This window comes from Lynx rufus, unplaced genomic scaffold (assembly GCF_022079265.1).
Source record: "Lynx rufus isolate CCGP_SWC_20201006 ecotype Redwood Valley unplaced genomic scaffold, mLynRuf1.p SCAF_35, whole genome shotgun sequence".
Taxonomy (NCBI): Eukaryota; Metazoa; Chordata; class Mammalia; order Carnivora; family Felidae; genus Lynx; species Lynx rufus.
This window is the reverse complement of record NW_025814851.1, coordinates 1,302,242-1,316,913: the sequence shown is the minus strand read 5'-3', so window position 1 is coordinate 1,316,913 and position 14,672 is coordinate 1,302,242. Positions and strand designations below refer to the sequence as shown.

Below are 14,672 nucleotides of genomic sequence, written 5' to 3'. Positions count from 1 at the left end.
CTTTGAGAGAAAGAGACAGAGACAGAGCACGAGTGGGGAAAGGCAGAGAGAGAGAGGGAGACACAGAATTCAAATTAGGCTCCAGGCTCTGAGCTGCCAGCACAGAGCCCAACGGGGGCCTCAAACTCACAAGCCATGAGATCATGACTTGAGCTGAAGTCAGATGTTTAAACATTTGAGCCACCCAGGCACCCCGAAATGCAACTGATTTCTATACATTGATTTTGTATCCTGCAACCTTTGTAAATTCATTTATCAGTTTTAGTAGTTTTTTGGTGGTTTTTCACATAGAGTATCATGTCATTTTCAAATTGCAGAAGGTTACTTGTTTCTTGCCAATTTGGATCCCTTTTATTTCTTTTTGTGTCTAATGGCTGAGGCTAGGATTTCCAGTACTATGTTGAATAAAAGTGGTGAGAGTAGACATCCTTGACTTTTTCCTGACCTTAAAGGGGAATGTTTTCAGTTTTCACCATTGAACATTACATTATCTGTGGATTTTTCATATATGGCCTTTATTATGTTGAGGTACGTTCCCTCTCAACCTAGTTTCTTGAGGATTTATATCATGAAAGGATGTTGTGCTTTGTCATATGCTTTTTTGCATCTATTGAAATGATCATATGGTTCTTATCATTTCTCATGTTGATGTATGTATCACAGTGATATATTTGCAAATATTGAGCCACCCTTGCATCCCAGGAAAAATTCCACTTGATCGTGGTGAATGATTTTTTTAATGTGTTATTGGATTCAGTTTGGTAGTATTTTGTTGAGTACTTTTGCATCTATGTTCATCAGTGATTTTGGCTTGTAGTTCTTTTTTTGTATGTCTTTATCTGGTTTTGTAATGCTGGTTTCATAAAATGAATTTGGAAGTTTTCCTTCCTTTTCTATTTTTTGCAATAGTTTGAGAAGTCATATTCTTTCTTATTTATTTATTTATTTATTTATTTATGGGAGAGAGAGAGAGAGAGAGAGAGAGACAGACAGAGACAGACAGACAGAGACAGACAAGTAGAGAGAATCCCAAGCAGACTCAGGTTTGTCAGTGCAAAACCCATTGCAGGGCTTGGTCCCACAAACCATGAGATCATGATCTGAGCCAAAATCAAGAGTTGGATGCTTAACTGACTGAGCCACCCAGGTGCCCCATATTCTCCATTTTTAAAAACTTAATATATCATGCGCATTTTCCTGTGTCGCTTTGTAATTTTTCAATAGCATAATATTTAAAATATTTTTCTTATTTTACAGTGAGAGAAAGAGAGAGAGAGAGAGAGAGAGAGAGCAAGCGAGCAGGGGAGAGGGGCAGAGGGAAAGAGAGAATTTTAAATTGGCTCTTGCTCAGCTTGGAGCCTAATGTAGGGCTTGATCCATTGACCCTGGGATTATGACCTGACCTGAAATCAAGAGTTGGATGCTCAACTCACTGAGCCACTCAGGTGCCCCGGTAACATAATATTTTAAATTGTTGCCTTAGATAGTCCCTTGTATAGAGATATAACATTTTAATAATCACTTCTGTTATTCTTCATTTAAATTGTTTCTATCAGTCTATCTCTGTCTGCCAGTCTGTTTCTTCTCTTTTTGTCTTTCTCTCTCCTTTTGTCTGTATGTCTGTGCATGTCTCTTTCTCTGTAGCAAACACTCTTGAACACAGATCTGTATAAAGATCCCTGTTTTTTTTTTAAGATCCCTGTTTTTTTTAATGATTCATTGCTAGAAGTAGAATTAATAGGTAAAAAAGTGACGAGCAGAAAACAACTCTTAAACTGAGAGAACAGGGGAGCCTGGGTGGCTCAGTGGGTTAAGCATCTGATGTTGGCTCAGGTCATGATCTTGAAGTTCGTGAGTTCAAGCCCCGCATCGGGCTCTGCACTGGTGGTGTGGAGCCTGCTTGGGATTCTCTCTCTCTCCCTGTCTCTCTCTGCCCCTTCCCCCTTTCCATATGCTCTCTCTCTCTCTCTTTCTCTCTCAAAATAAATAAATAAACTTAAAAAAATTCAGAGAACAAAAATGGTTGGCAGAGGAGAGGTTGTTGTAAGGGATGATGTACAGCAAAGGGACTAAAGTCAATGAGAGTGTAATAACGTTGTCTTGTGACAGATGGTGACTACATTTACCATGGTAAGCACTGAGTAATGCGTGGAATTGTTAAACCAGTATGTTGTACACCTGAATCCAATATAACTGTTAATTTTACTTCAATTTAAATTAAGTCAATAAAAGTAGTGAAAATATATGAAGATTTAACAATTTTTAAAATTCACGTTGCTAGATTGCCATCCAAAAAGGTTGGACCAGTATACATTTCCATTAGCAGTGTGTTTTCTATTGCTTAACGTGCTAATTTGTGTGATTAAGAGAATTTTGGAAATGAAGGACTAAATAAACTTTGCATTTCGGCAAAATACAGTGACTCTTCAGACTTTGTGTTTTCATAAAAGTTAAATTTTTCTTTTCCACAGGATCACAGTTCTAACATTTTGCTAATTTAAGTCTTTTATTTGTCATAGAATGGGTGTTAAGGCAGTGTTTCAACAGGGAAAAACAACCTTCTTAGAATCTCAACAATTTAAACTATTTTTCCATATATTGTGTGTTAACTCATCTAGACGTTCCTTTGTCCATTTGCAAATAGAAGATAATAACTGACTCTTAAATTGGTGAAATATTTGTGCCCAGGTGTCAACATCTGGAGACAACATGGTGGAGTGTCAGTTGGAGACACACAACAACAAGATGGTCACCTTCAAGTTTGATGCTGATGGTGACGCACCAGAAGACATTGCAGATTATATGGTAAGTACAATGAAACCAGATTACCTTCCATCTGGCATTCCATCTCTTTTTCCCTCTCATCCTTTCCCCTCATTTATTCAGAGCAATCTTTTTTTAGGGTACCATTAGTTTTTAAAATTTGCACAAAGATAAACTGCTTATGATCAAGAGTAAGTCACTGTACCTTCTTTCATTTTATTATACTTATCTCTAAAATATGAGAGTGTTTTATTAAGACATTATCTAGGTCAGTGGTTCTTACCACCTTGAGAGCTTTTAAAAACAAATCCATTGCCTCGGTCCCTAATTAAATCAGAATCTTTGGAGTTAAGGCCTAAGCATCAGTAGTTTATGAAATACTCCAGGTAATTCTAATGTAGTAGCTACTGATATACCATCTTACGTATAGATGTCAAGTAATGTTCATCATTTCATTTAGTTTTCGTACTTTTTTTGAATTGTTAGGCTTAAGTTAGTAGTTTTGCCCTATTTTCATGGGGATAGGTAAGGGTGGCGGGAAGAGTACATAATGCTTTTGTTTCTGCCAATTTTCTTCAGATATGTATTCTTGTAGAAACAGAATTAAACGTTTTGTTTAAATTCTTTTGACGTTTATTTATTTTTTTGAGAGAGACAATGTGAGCAGGGAACAGGCAGAGAGAGAGGGAGTCACAGAATCTGAGGCAGGTTCCAGGCTCTGAGCTGTCAGCACAGAGCCCAATGCTGGGCTCGAACCCACAAACCGTGAGATCATGACCTAAGCCGAAGTTGGATGCTTAACCAACTGAGCCACCCAGGCACCCCCAGAATTAAACATATTAAAAGTTAACGTTGTCATTTCTGCCTCTTGTTTAACATCATATTTTATGAACTGTCTCCAGGCCATGCTTTATCATCATTAGAGATGTTTCATTTTGTGATTTGTGATTTAAAAACTTATGGGTTTGGACATCCTAGTTTTAAACATAAACATTGCCTCAGTTGTGTTCCTAAATGATAATTTATAGAATGCAAGATATTTGTTTAAATGCTGTGTTCTTCTCTGGTAGGTAGTATCAATCTGACAAACATCAGTGGTCTCCAAATAGAATAATTTAATGTACTGTGTGGTCCTTTAGTGCTGGTTGTTTTTTAATTCTGTTGTGGCATTTGTATCTAAATAGTTAATTTTAATTCATTTTTCTTTAAGATAGTCACTGTGGATACAATATTATCATTTTGAAGAAACTAAATTTAATAGATTTATTTTTACTTTTGGACAGGTTGAAGATAACTTTGTGCTGGAAAGCGAGAAAGAAAAATTTGTAGAAGAATTGAGGGCTATTGTAGGTCAGGCCCAGGAGATCCTTCATGCCCACTCTGCTATAGATAGAGCCATTGGAACTGACTCTATAATTGTGGAATCAAACAGTAGCCAAGTAAGAACAATTATTTAGCAAATAGGTCTTCTCAGATATGTATCAGGAACTTCTTTATTTATCTATTCATTTTTAATTCAGACAGGATCATCTGAACAAGTACAGATAAATTCTGCATCCACTCAGACCAGCAGTAAGTATATTTAATAAAATTTACCGTGTGGCTCTTGAAGCAAGACATTTGGAAAGTTTATGCAACTTCGTTGGGAAAGATGTTTGCCAATAAAGGAAATTAATAAATTGTTAATGTAGGTTTTCCTACACTTTAAAAGGACTTTTTAGCCTGGATGTAAGAAGTAAAACCATTCTGTAGGTTTCCTTCAAGTGTTGGTTCTTTATCAAATTAGTTTATTTCCGAGTTGCTGCATGGTATGTTACCAGAAAAGCAGTCACAGTACTGATGACCTTTATCGGCTTTACTGTTTGAAGTCAACTGGTAAGTTTTTTTTTTTAACCACTGATGTGAGATCGACAGAACCTTTCTTAACTGATATCCCTATGTTCTAAGTTTGCCTCATTTTTTAATATAGTCATTTATATCTTGATTTCCTTCCACTAATATTATGCTTCTACCTGCTCTGATCACTGATAAGTTTTTGTAAATCAGATACTAGATCAACTTCCAGGGACTAAAAATGGGGTCTTCTGTTTTCTTTTCTGATGACTTTATCTCTCCATTCTTTTCAGCTCTGGTCATGGTTATATTTAGAGTATCTGGGAGGGGGCGAAGAGCCATAGACAAATGAGGACCTGTGAAGGAATTATAACAACATGAAGAAGCAACAGGTGGTGTGGGAGTCATGAAATCAGATACCATTACCCTGAAATTTACTTTGTGTTAGGATGCCAGGGTCCTCCTCTATGTTCTTTTCCTTGTTAGGAGGAATTTGAGCAGATTTCTAACTGATAAAGTAGATTAAAGTTTAAAAAAGAATTATTTAAATAAGTTTACAAAGTAGGAGTAAAGGTGTAGGGACTTTGTTTTTAAGTCATCATACAGTAAAATTGATTTTTTTTCTTTTGGGGTATAGTTCTGTAAATGTTAATGTTTGTAGATTTGCATAAGCATCATCATAATCAGGATCAGAACAGCTGGAGAAAATGTTTTCCATTTTCTCCCCAAAATTGTGCCCTGCTTTTATTGCTATTGATACAGTGTTTGTTTCATAGATTCTAAAATCCTTCCCTAAAGATATCTTGTGCTCAGTTGTTTAGAGGATTTGCCAGCATTGTACTGGCAAATCCTAGTGCTATTGGAAATGGAGATACAAGACAAATTGGTGTTTTAACCTGGTTTCCTTAATCAATAGGGTAAACATGTTGACAATTGCTTAGCCTATTAATTTTTGTAAATTCTTTCTACAGATGAATCTGCTCCTCAGTCATCTCCAGTTGGTCGGTGGCGATTCTGTATCAATCAAACAATAAGAAACCGTGAGGCTCAGTCTCCTCCTCTTCAGCAGTCCATGTCTACAGTTCCTGGGTTACCTCTACTTTCTGGTAAGTGTTATCTGTCAACTTCATCCAGACTTGGAAGATGGGGATACCATATCTTTAACTTGTTTTCATGGGTATTTCATTCTTATGAGAATTTTCATAAGCATTTTTGAAGATGCTATTGTTAAGGTGTAACTTAAGCCATTTTAAAATATAATATTTATGAAAAAATAAAGATTTTTTTTTCACTTGGCAGGTTGAATTCTGTGTATTTTGAATCTTATTTATAACACTTATTCACACAGGTTCTTGTTTGTCCCTTGCTCCTCTTGTCCCCTTTGAGTTTGAGTACTAGTCCATGCTTTGTATTTATTAGTATGTGTCTAGCTATTCTTTGTTATTGTTCTAGGTCCAAGAACCACAAGTAATAAGGAAATATCACAGGATACACTGCTCACTCTAGAAAATAATCCCTGCCAGCGTGTACTTTTTGCCTCCAAATCAGAACTCAAGGATGTAGTTGATGGTAAGATTTCTGAATATGCCAGTGTAGACACTAAGCAGCAAGCTGTATTTTATCAAGTGGAAGATGACAGGCAGATAATGGCATCAGTTGCTAGTAGTTCAACTCATACTGCTACTTCAGTTCGTGCAGTTCCAGTTGAATGTGAGGGACTCACCAACCAAGCAGGCATATTTCTACCTGCATATCCATGTCACCAAGCTGCCAGTCAGGCTGATGTACTTATGGTCCCTCCTGGCGAGTCAACTCAGATTGCTGGTAACTCTCTTACAACTCTGGCATTTATGTCTGATCAAAAGCCTCAATCCTTAGCAGTGCAGCAACCAACTATGGATGCAGAGTTGATTTCCCAAGAAGGAGAAACCACAGTGAACACTGAAGCAAGTTCTCCTAAGATGGTCATTCCCACTCAGACCCCTGGCCTTGAACTGACTACCCTTCTACCCTCTACTGTCCTGGAATCAGATGGGGAAAGACCTCCAAAAATGGAGTTTGCAGACAACCGAATTAAAACTCTGGATGAAAAATTAAGAAACTTGCTCTATCAGGAGCATAGCATATCTAGCATCTATCCTGAGAGTCAGAAGGATACCCAAAGCATAGACTCTCCATTTTCTTCCTCTGCTGAAGATACGCTCTCATGTCCAGTGCCAGAAGTCATAGGCATCAGTCACAGTGGAATTCAAGATAGTCCTGCACAGTCCCCTAATTTTCAGCAGACAGGCTCTAGGATTCTGTCCAATGTGGCTGTGAGTCAGCCTGCTAACATATCAGTGTTCAAAAGGGACCTGAATGTGATAACTTCTATACCCAGCGAAATATGTTTACATGTAAGTATTATTCTTTCTAATCAATTTCTTATCCTTATTCTTTTAAAGAAATTCCTTCTTTTCTAAAGTTCTGTCCTTTGAAATTAATCTATCTATGTCACAAGATTCTGAGGTCACAGGTATTTAGGAAGGCCATGACTTAGGCTACAGGTGCCAAGAATGTCTCCATAGAGACGGCAGAAGTATCTTTGGTGAGAGAGCCCTCTGGTGAATTAGCTAGGAACTTGCAAGCAATGACGTTTTTTGTATTGGTGACAGAACAGGACTGATTTATAGATTGTTTTAGTGTGTAGGAAGAGCTGACTTTATTTATTTTTTTAAGTTTTTATTTAAATTTCAGTTAGTTAACATACAGTGTAACATTAGTTCAGGTGTACAGTATAGTGATTCAACACTCCCATACAACACCCAGTGCTCATCACGACAAGTGCACTCTTTAATTCCCACCACCTATTTTACCATCCCCCCTCCCCCCGCACTGACCTCCCTTCTGGTAACCATCAGTTCTCTGTAGTTAAGAGTCTTTCTTTTTTTTCTTCCTCTTTTTTCCCCTCTATGTTTGTTTGTTTTGTTTCTTAAATTCCACATATAAATGAAATCATATGGTATTTTTTTAAGTTATGTAACATAGGAAGAATCACATCACAGAGGTAGTGACTATCTGGTATTTATCCACTATTTGATACTTAACCTTCTTGACTTAAGCTTACACAGATTAGTTACATACCTATAACTTTTCATTCACAAAAATAGGATTGTGCTATATGCATATTTGTCTGCAAATTTATCTTTTCATTTTATAGTATATCATAAATATATTTCTAAATCTTTACCACTGTATCTCTTTATTATTATTATATAAGTAGTATATGTGTCTATATAAAGTAAAATCCATCCCACTTCCAAACCTATAGACATAGCTGTTAATGACTCTTTACAGACATGGTTTTAATTAACTTGCAAATATTTATATAATTTTACTCCTCTGTTTTATATTTACAAAGATATAGATATATGTTATATGTTTATATTCATGTGATGTTCAGAATTATTTTTCAGTTATGAACATTTATCTGTGTTGGCACACAGAGTTCCATCTCACGTTTTTTTAAACAATAGCATAATATTCCACTGAATAGATATAACAAATGTTCATATTTTTGTATATTAGTAATTTTAAAATATGCAATTAATATATAAATAAGAAATCAGTTCAGAAGGAGGGAAAATTAAAAGTAATTTATGTTAACACCTCCTTATACTCCATTTCCTTCCCCAAACACTGTTAAGGTCCTGGTTTTAATTCTTGAGGTCATTGCCATTAATAACGTGTAAATAATATACTTATCTATTTTTTTATTTAATAATTTTCAACAATACCTGTTAACTCACTGCTATGAAGGGTGAGGAAATTACAATATTTTCCCCTTCCTCTTCTTTCCCATACACTTCCCGATTTTTATTTACTTGTATTTTTAACATTAGCAAAGTTTATAACATGTACATTTTTTTTCTGTAACACTTGGTTGTGCTTTGCCTGTAGGTTGATTCGAAGAATTGAAGATCAATAAACGGCATTTATGTTATGATTATATGTGTTAGCCTATGATCATGTAATATGATTAGAACCATAAAAAATGAAATATAATTTAATAATTTTAAACTTTGATCCTCAAAAGATACTGAAGTGTTAAAGTCAAATGAAATCTTTTGTTTTAAGTGTCCATTGCTACATCTGGATCAAATTTACCTGCTACTGTTTCTGGTGTCCTAGAATTCCTTTTTTTTCCCCTTTGAAATGCTTCTATGAGTAATATCTTTAAATATGTTGCATGGATGACTAATTTGTTTGTTTTTTTGTTTTTTAGTGTCCAAAAATGACTTTATTTTGCTTCACCCTTGATTAATTAAGTATACGTGGTAGGATCATTTTGAGTTAATTTTTGTATATGGTGTGGAATAGGGGTTCAACTTCATTCTTTTGCATGTGACTATCCAGTTGTTCCAGCACCAGTTATTCTCTTTGTTGTTATTTCTAAATGGAATTGTTTTCTTAATTTCCTTTTCAGATTTTTCATTGCTAGTGTATAGAAATACTAATTTTTAATTAATTTATTTACTTATTTTGAGAGAGAGAGAGAGAGAGAGAGAGAGAGCGCGCGAGCGAGTGGGGGAGGGGCAGAGAGAAAGGGAGAGGGAGAATCATATGCAGGTTCTGCAGCTATCAGTGTGCAGAGTCTGATGCAGGGCTCGAACTCACAAACCATGAGATCATGACCTGAGTCGAAACCAAGAGTCAGACGTTTAACTGACTGAGCCCCCAGGTGCCCCAGAAATACAGCTAATTTTTAAGTGTTGATGTTGTACCTTCAATTTCGCTGAGTGTGTGTATTATTTAGGATTTTCTGTATAATATATAAGATCATATCATCTGTGAAAAAATAGTTTTATTTCTTCATTTCCTGTTTTTCTTATCCATTAACTTTTCATTGCATGTTTTCCATCTCTTTGTCCTTTTGCTTTTTGTACTTGGAGAATTTCTCAATTTTTATGCTGTTTCCAGACTTTTATTCAGGTATTTTTTTATGTCAAGGATTATATTTTAATTTCCAATAACTGTAGTTCATTCTTTTTCTTATGGTTGTAGTATATTCACACATCTTTCTGGAGGTATTACAGTCTTATTCTATGTTATTAATGCTATTTCCTTGGCTATTGTTCTGTTGTTTTATATATATATATATATATATATATATATATATATATATATATATGAAATTTATTGACAAATTGGTTTCCATACAACACCCAGTGCTCATCCCAAAAGGTGCCCTCCTCAATACCCATCACCCACCCTCCCCTCCCTCCCACCCCCCATCAACCCTCAGTTTGTTCTCAGTTTTTAACAGTCTCTTATGCTTTGGCTCTCTCCCACTCTAACCTCTTTTTTTTTTTTTTCCTTCCCCTCCCCCATGGGTTTCTGTTAAGTTTCTCAGGATCCACATAAGAGTGAAACCATATGGTATCTGTCTTTCTCTGTATGGCTTATTTCACTTAGCATCACACTCTCCAGTTCCATCCACGTTGCTACAAAAGGCCATATTTCATTTTTTCTCATTGCCACATAGTATTCCATTGTGTATATATACCACAATTTCTTTATCCATTCATCAGTTGATGGACATTTAGGCTCTTTCCATAATTCGGCTATTGTTGAGAGTGCTGCTATGAACATTGGGGTACAAGTGCCCCTATGCATCAGTACTCCTGTATCCCTTGGATAAATTCCTAGCAGTGCTATTGCTGGGTCATAGGGTAGGTCTATTTTTAATTTTCTGAGGAACCTCCACACTGCTTTCCAGAGTGGCTGCACCAATTTGCATTCCCACCAACAGTGCAAGAGGGTTCCCGTTTCTCCACATCCTCTCCAGCATCTATAGTCTCCTGATTGGTTCATTTTGGCCACTCTGACTGGTGTGAGGTGATATCTGAGTGTGGTTTTGATTTGTATTTCCCTGATAAGGAGCGATGCTGAACATCTTTTCATGTGCCTGTTGGCCATCTGGATGTCTTCTTTAGAGAAGTGTCTATTCATGTTTTCTGCCCATTTCTTCACTGGGTTATTTGTTTCTCGGGTGTGGAGTTTGGTGAGCTCTTTATAGATTTTGGATACTAGCCCTTTGTCCGATATGTCATTTGCAAATATCTTTTCCCATTCCGTTGGTTGCCTTTTAGTTTTGTTGGTTGTTTCCTTTGCTGTGCAGAAGCTTTTTATCTTCATAAGGTCCCAGTAATTCACTTTTGCTTTTAATTCCCTTGCCTTTGGGGATGTGTCGAGTAAGAGATTGCTACGGCTGAGGTCAGAGAGGTCTTTTCCTGCTTTCTCCTCTAAGGTTTTGATGGTTTCCTGTCTCACATTCAGGTCCTTTATCCATTTTGAGTTTATTTTTGTAAATGGTGTGAGAAAGTGGTCTAGTTTCAACCTTCTGCATGTTGCTGTCCAGTTCTCCCAGCACCATTTGTTAAAGAGGCTGTCTTTTTTCCATTGGATGTTCTTTCCTGCTTTGTCAAAGATGAGTTGGCCATACGTTTGTGGGTCTAGTTCTGGGGTTTCTATTCTATTCCATTGGTCTGTGTGTCCGTTTTTGTGCCAGCTATTCTTCTGTTTATTGAATTTAGTGGGTTTTTAAACTTTTTTTAAATTTTTTTTATGTTTATTTTTGAGAGAGAGGGAGAGGCAGAGCATGAGCAGGGGAGGGGCAGAGAGAGAGGGAGACACAGAATCCAAAACAGGCTCCAGGCTCTGAGCTGTCAGCACAGAGCCCAACATGGGGTTCAAACTCGTGGGATCATGACCTGAGCCGAAGTTGGATGCTCAGCCGACTGAGCCACCCATGCGCCCCTGTTTTTTAACTTTTTATTTATTTTTTTAAGTAGTCTCCACACCCATTGTGGGGCCTAAACTCACAACCCCAAGATCAAGAGTCACACATTCTAACCAACTGAGCCAGCCAGGCACCCCTAGTGTTTTCTTATAGTATTGATTTCCTATAAGTGTTTGGTGATTCTTAGTTGTGTACTCATATTTTCTTTAACCTATGTAAGATTCCTTGTTTGTCTCTCTAAATGCTAATATATAATTGCTGTAGCCTTCCTCCAGTAATTGTGGGAAAGGCATGGGACAGGCTTCTTGGCTCTGGATATTACAACTTTTCTCTAAATGCTGCCTGGAAGGTGGCCTAATAGTCTTCACAGGTAGAAGGGCTTCCCCTTCCTCTTGGATGTTGTCTCCTTTCTCCATTGCTGATCTTTCTCGTGGCCACAAACATTTGCCTCTCACCACTCTTATTTGGGAGCAGATGCCTCTCCCTTTTGCTTGCTTTGGAGGTCAGGAGGGAAAGAGAACTTCCTGGCTGTTCTTTAGTACCCCAACCAGTTTTCTCCCATTCAGTAAGTCAAGATCTCTTTTTTGTGGACCTCAAATTCTAGTAGTGGAAGACAAATCCTAAACAAATAAAAGGTTATAATAGAACAAGTAGGGGGTTACTTTATTACAAGGTGGTCAGGGAAGAACTTGTGTGTGATGGTGACATTCACAGGTGGAGACCTGTTCAAGGAACCAAAAGAAGTCCAGTAAGTAGGAGAGTGTTATGAGATGATGTTTAGGAGGCATAAAGGAGACAGATTGGGTATAGCTTTGTAAGCATTCTAGTCAACCACTCTTCCTTTAGGTTGGCTAGTGCTCTCTCTTACTGTCTGTATCTGCCACCCAAGTTTGCAGCATTTTGAAACAGTTCCTGCATGTGTCATGGGCTGTTTTTCCTCCTTTAGTCATATATGTATGTGTCTGTATCTTTTTTTTCTGTTGTATCTATGAATTTGGATATGTAATGTAGGCTAGAACTTGTATTTAACTTACCATCTTGATTCAGTTATTACTTATTAAAATTTTTCTGTAATTGAAGTGGGACCAGTGCAACATTTTCTAAATTATAATATTATTGAGAGGTTTTTTTCTTTTCTCTTCAAGAAAGTAGCATTATTACTAGTCCAAAATGGGACTTTGGAAAATAAGAACTGATTGATCAGAATTTTAATAACTGTTGACATGCCCTAAGTGTCAATAATGCTGAATTAAGACTCCAGTGTACTTAGTGCCACTTAGGCCATCCTTCTTGCAAACAAATGCTGAATCCCATTATTTGAACCTTTTAAATACTCATTTGATTTTCTAGATTAGTAGAGACCATTTCCATATTTTCCAAAGTATTTGTGGTTGTGCATTTTTTATATTAATTATTATAGAGGATTTATTTTTAAAGTACTTATTTAGAATACAACAGTTAATTCTGGCATTTTGTTGGGAGGGATGGGAGGACAAGAGGAGACTGATTTTATAGCCAGCTGTGGCCTGATATTAATAATATTTCTATCAAGAATTTGAAATACTTTTGAGGCCTATTGTAAGATTCTGTGTGCTTACATAAAGTTAAGAAATTTGACTTGGTAATATTTCTCTATAAATATAAATGCCTAGATATCTTGTTTTTCTATGTTTTCATGTGTATTAGGCATCTTTAACTCTGTTGAATAATATGAGCATAAATGAAAAGTTTCCTTTTAAAAGCATAGGGTTTCGGTAACCTTTTTTAGTAAATGAAGCATGTGAAGGAAACAATTTTAATTTTCAGTTTTCAAAGTTGTTATAATAAAAAATATCCGAGGCTGGAAGATTTATATTCTGCTCTTTTACTTATCTTAAGTCTAATATTTTTAAAGAAAGGGGAAGGATTAATTCCTATAAGTTGAATACTTCAGATTCATTGTGATGAATAAATGCTATTAATGCAAGTATACCTAGCATTCTATTTTTGATTACTGATTAGTCAGTGCAAGAAACTCTAATGGTATAAGCAACTGATTCACCATGTCTAAATTATTACCATTTTGGTTTTTCTCTTTTTGTCTCCATTAGGAGATGTCTCCAGATGCTTCACTTCCAGGGGATCCAGAGACCTATCCTGCTGCTGTGTCAAGTGGTGGAGCCATTCATCTGCAGACAGGAGGTGGATATTTTGGCCTAAGCTTTACTTGTCCTAGTCTCAAAAATCCTATTAGCAAGAAATCCTGGACTCGCAAATTAAAAAGCTGGGCATACAGGCTACGGCAGTCAACCAGCTTTTTCAAGAGATCAAAAGTCCGTCAAGGTAGTGTGCTTACAGTCAGGGACATAGACTAGGTAACATCACTTTTCATTTACTTCTGTTTTTTTGTTTGTTTGTTTGTTTGTTCATATACAGATCTTACCACTTTTTCCACGTAGCCCATGTATGTGACATGTCCCATTAATGTCATTGCCATTTTATTTTTACTTTTGTAACTAATTTGGTTTTACAGTTATTCATTTCACGTAGATACTAAGTCTCGGGATAAATCATACATCTGATTTTGAGTTAGGGACTTCTACAATGTTGCTTATTACATTAACACTTTTTAATTATCTAGCAGGGTTTAAGCTTTTCTACTTTTCTTCATTTTTGGTAATGTAAACAAATTTAGTCTTAATAAACAATTTTCTCTTTTCTGCTTACAATTTTGCAAAAATTACAGTGGAAACAGAAGATATGAGATCAGCAGTTGCTCCTGATCCCATTCCTCTGACAGGAGAGTCCACAGCTGATACTAGGGCTTTGAGTAGATGCAAAGTGATGAGTGGATCATTTCAGCGGGGTCGGTTCCAGGTTTGTGTTCTTTGGTTGAATCTTTATCTACAAGGGCATTGTAAAAGGTAATAGTATTGAAGATCTTGGTATGTAGATGATACTTATTTTCAGTGTAGATTAATGTCATATTTAATACACATCCCCTTACCTTTTGTAGCCTTCCAATAAAGGTGAGTCTAAAGAAATGGGGATTTTTGTAGCTGGAAAAGAGCACAGAAATGAGTCATCATTTTGGTGGGGGATGATTGGGTCATCTTTTTAATAAATCTAATTTCTTATCCTTTAGAATCTCAGCAACTTGAATTATGGAATTTTTTTAAATTGTGGAATTTTGTTTGAGCAATATGAAGCCAATTTTCTTTACCCAAGGGGCCCACTTGAAAGACTTTGAATATGGGAATTCTAAAAGTGGCTTTTAAATTTGTGTATTATTGATAGGTATACATCACAGCACACC

At 36.3% G+C, this 14,672-nt stretch overlaps 1 protein-coding gene across 1 annotated transcript in view; it reads left to right on the top strand.

The window, feature by feature from the left end:
• The window catches only part of WNK3 (WNK lysine deficient protein kinase 3), a 154,448-nt gene that overhangs the window by 122,318 nt on the left and 17,458 nt on the right, over positions 1-14,672 (top strand). Inside the window, exons 12-18 of the mRNA XM_047093639.1 lie at positions 2,689-2,805; positions 4,047-4,202; positions 4,284-4,335; positions 5,568-5,702; positions 6,049-6,992; positions 13,468-13,558; positions 14,103-14,233. Of these exons, the coding sequence (XP_046949595.1) occupies positions 2,689-2,805; positions 4,047-4,202; positions 4,284-4,335; positions 5,568-5,702; positions 6,049-6,992; positions 13,468-13,558; positions 14,103-14,233 (1,626 nt within the window). The remainder of the gene's footprint in view (positions 1-2,688; positions 2,806-4,046; positions 4,203-4,283; positions 4,336-5,567; positions 5,703-6,048; positions 6,993-13,467; positions 13,559-14,102; positions 14,234-14,672) is intronic.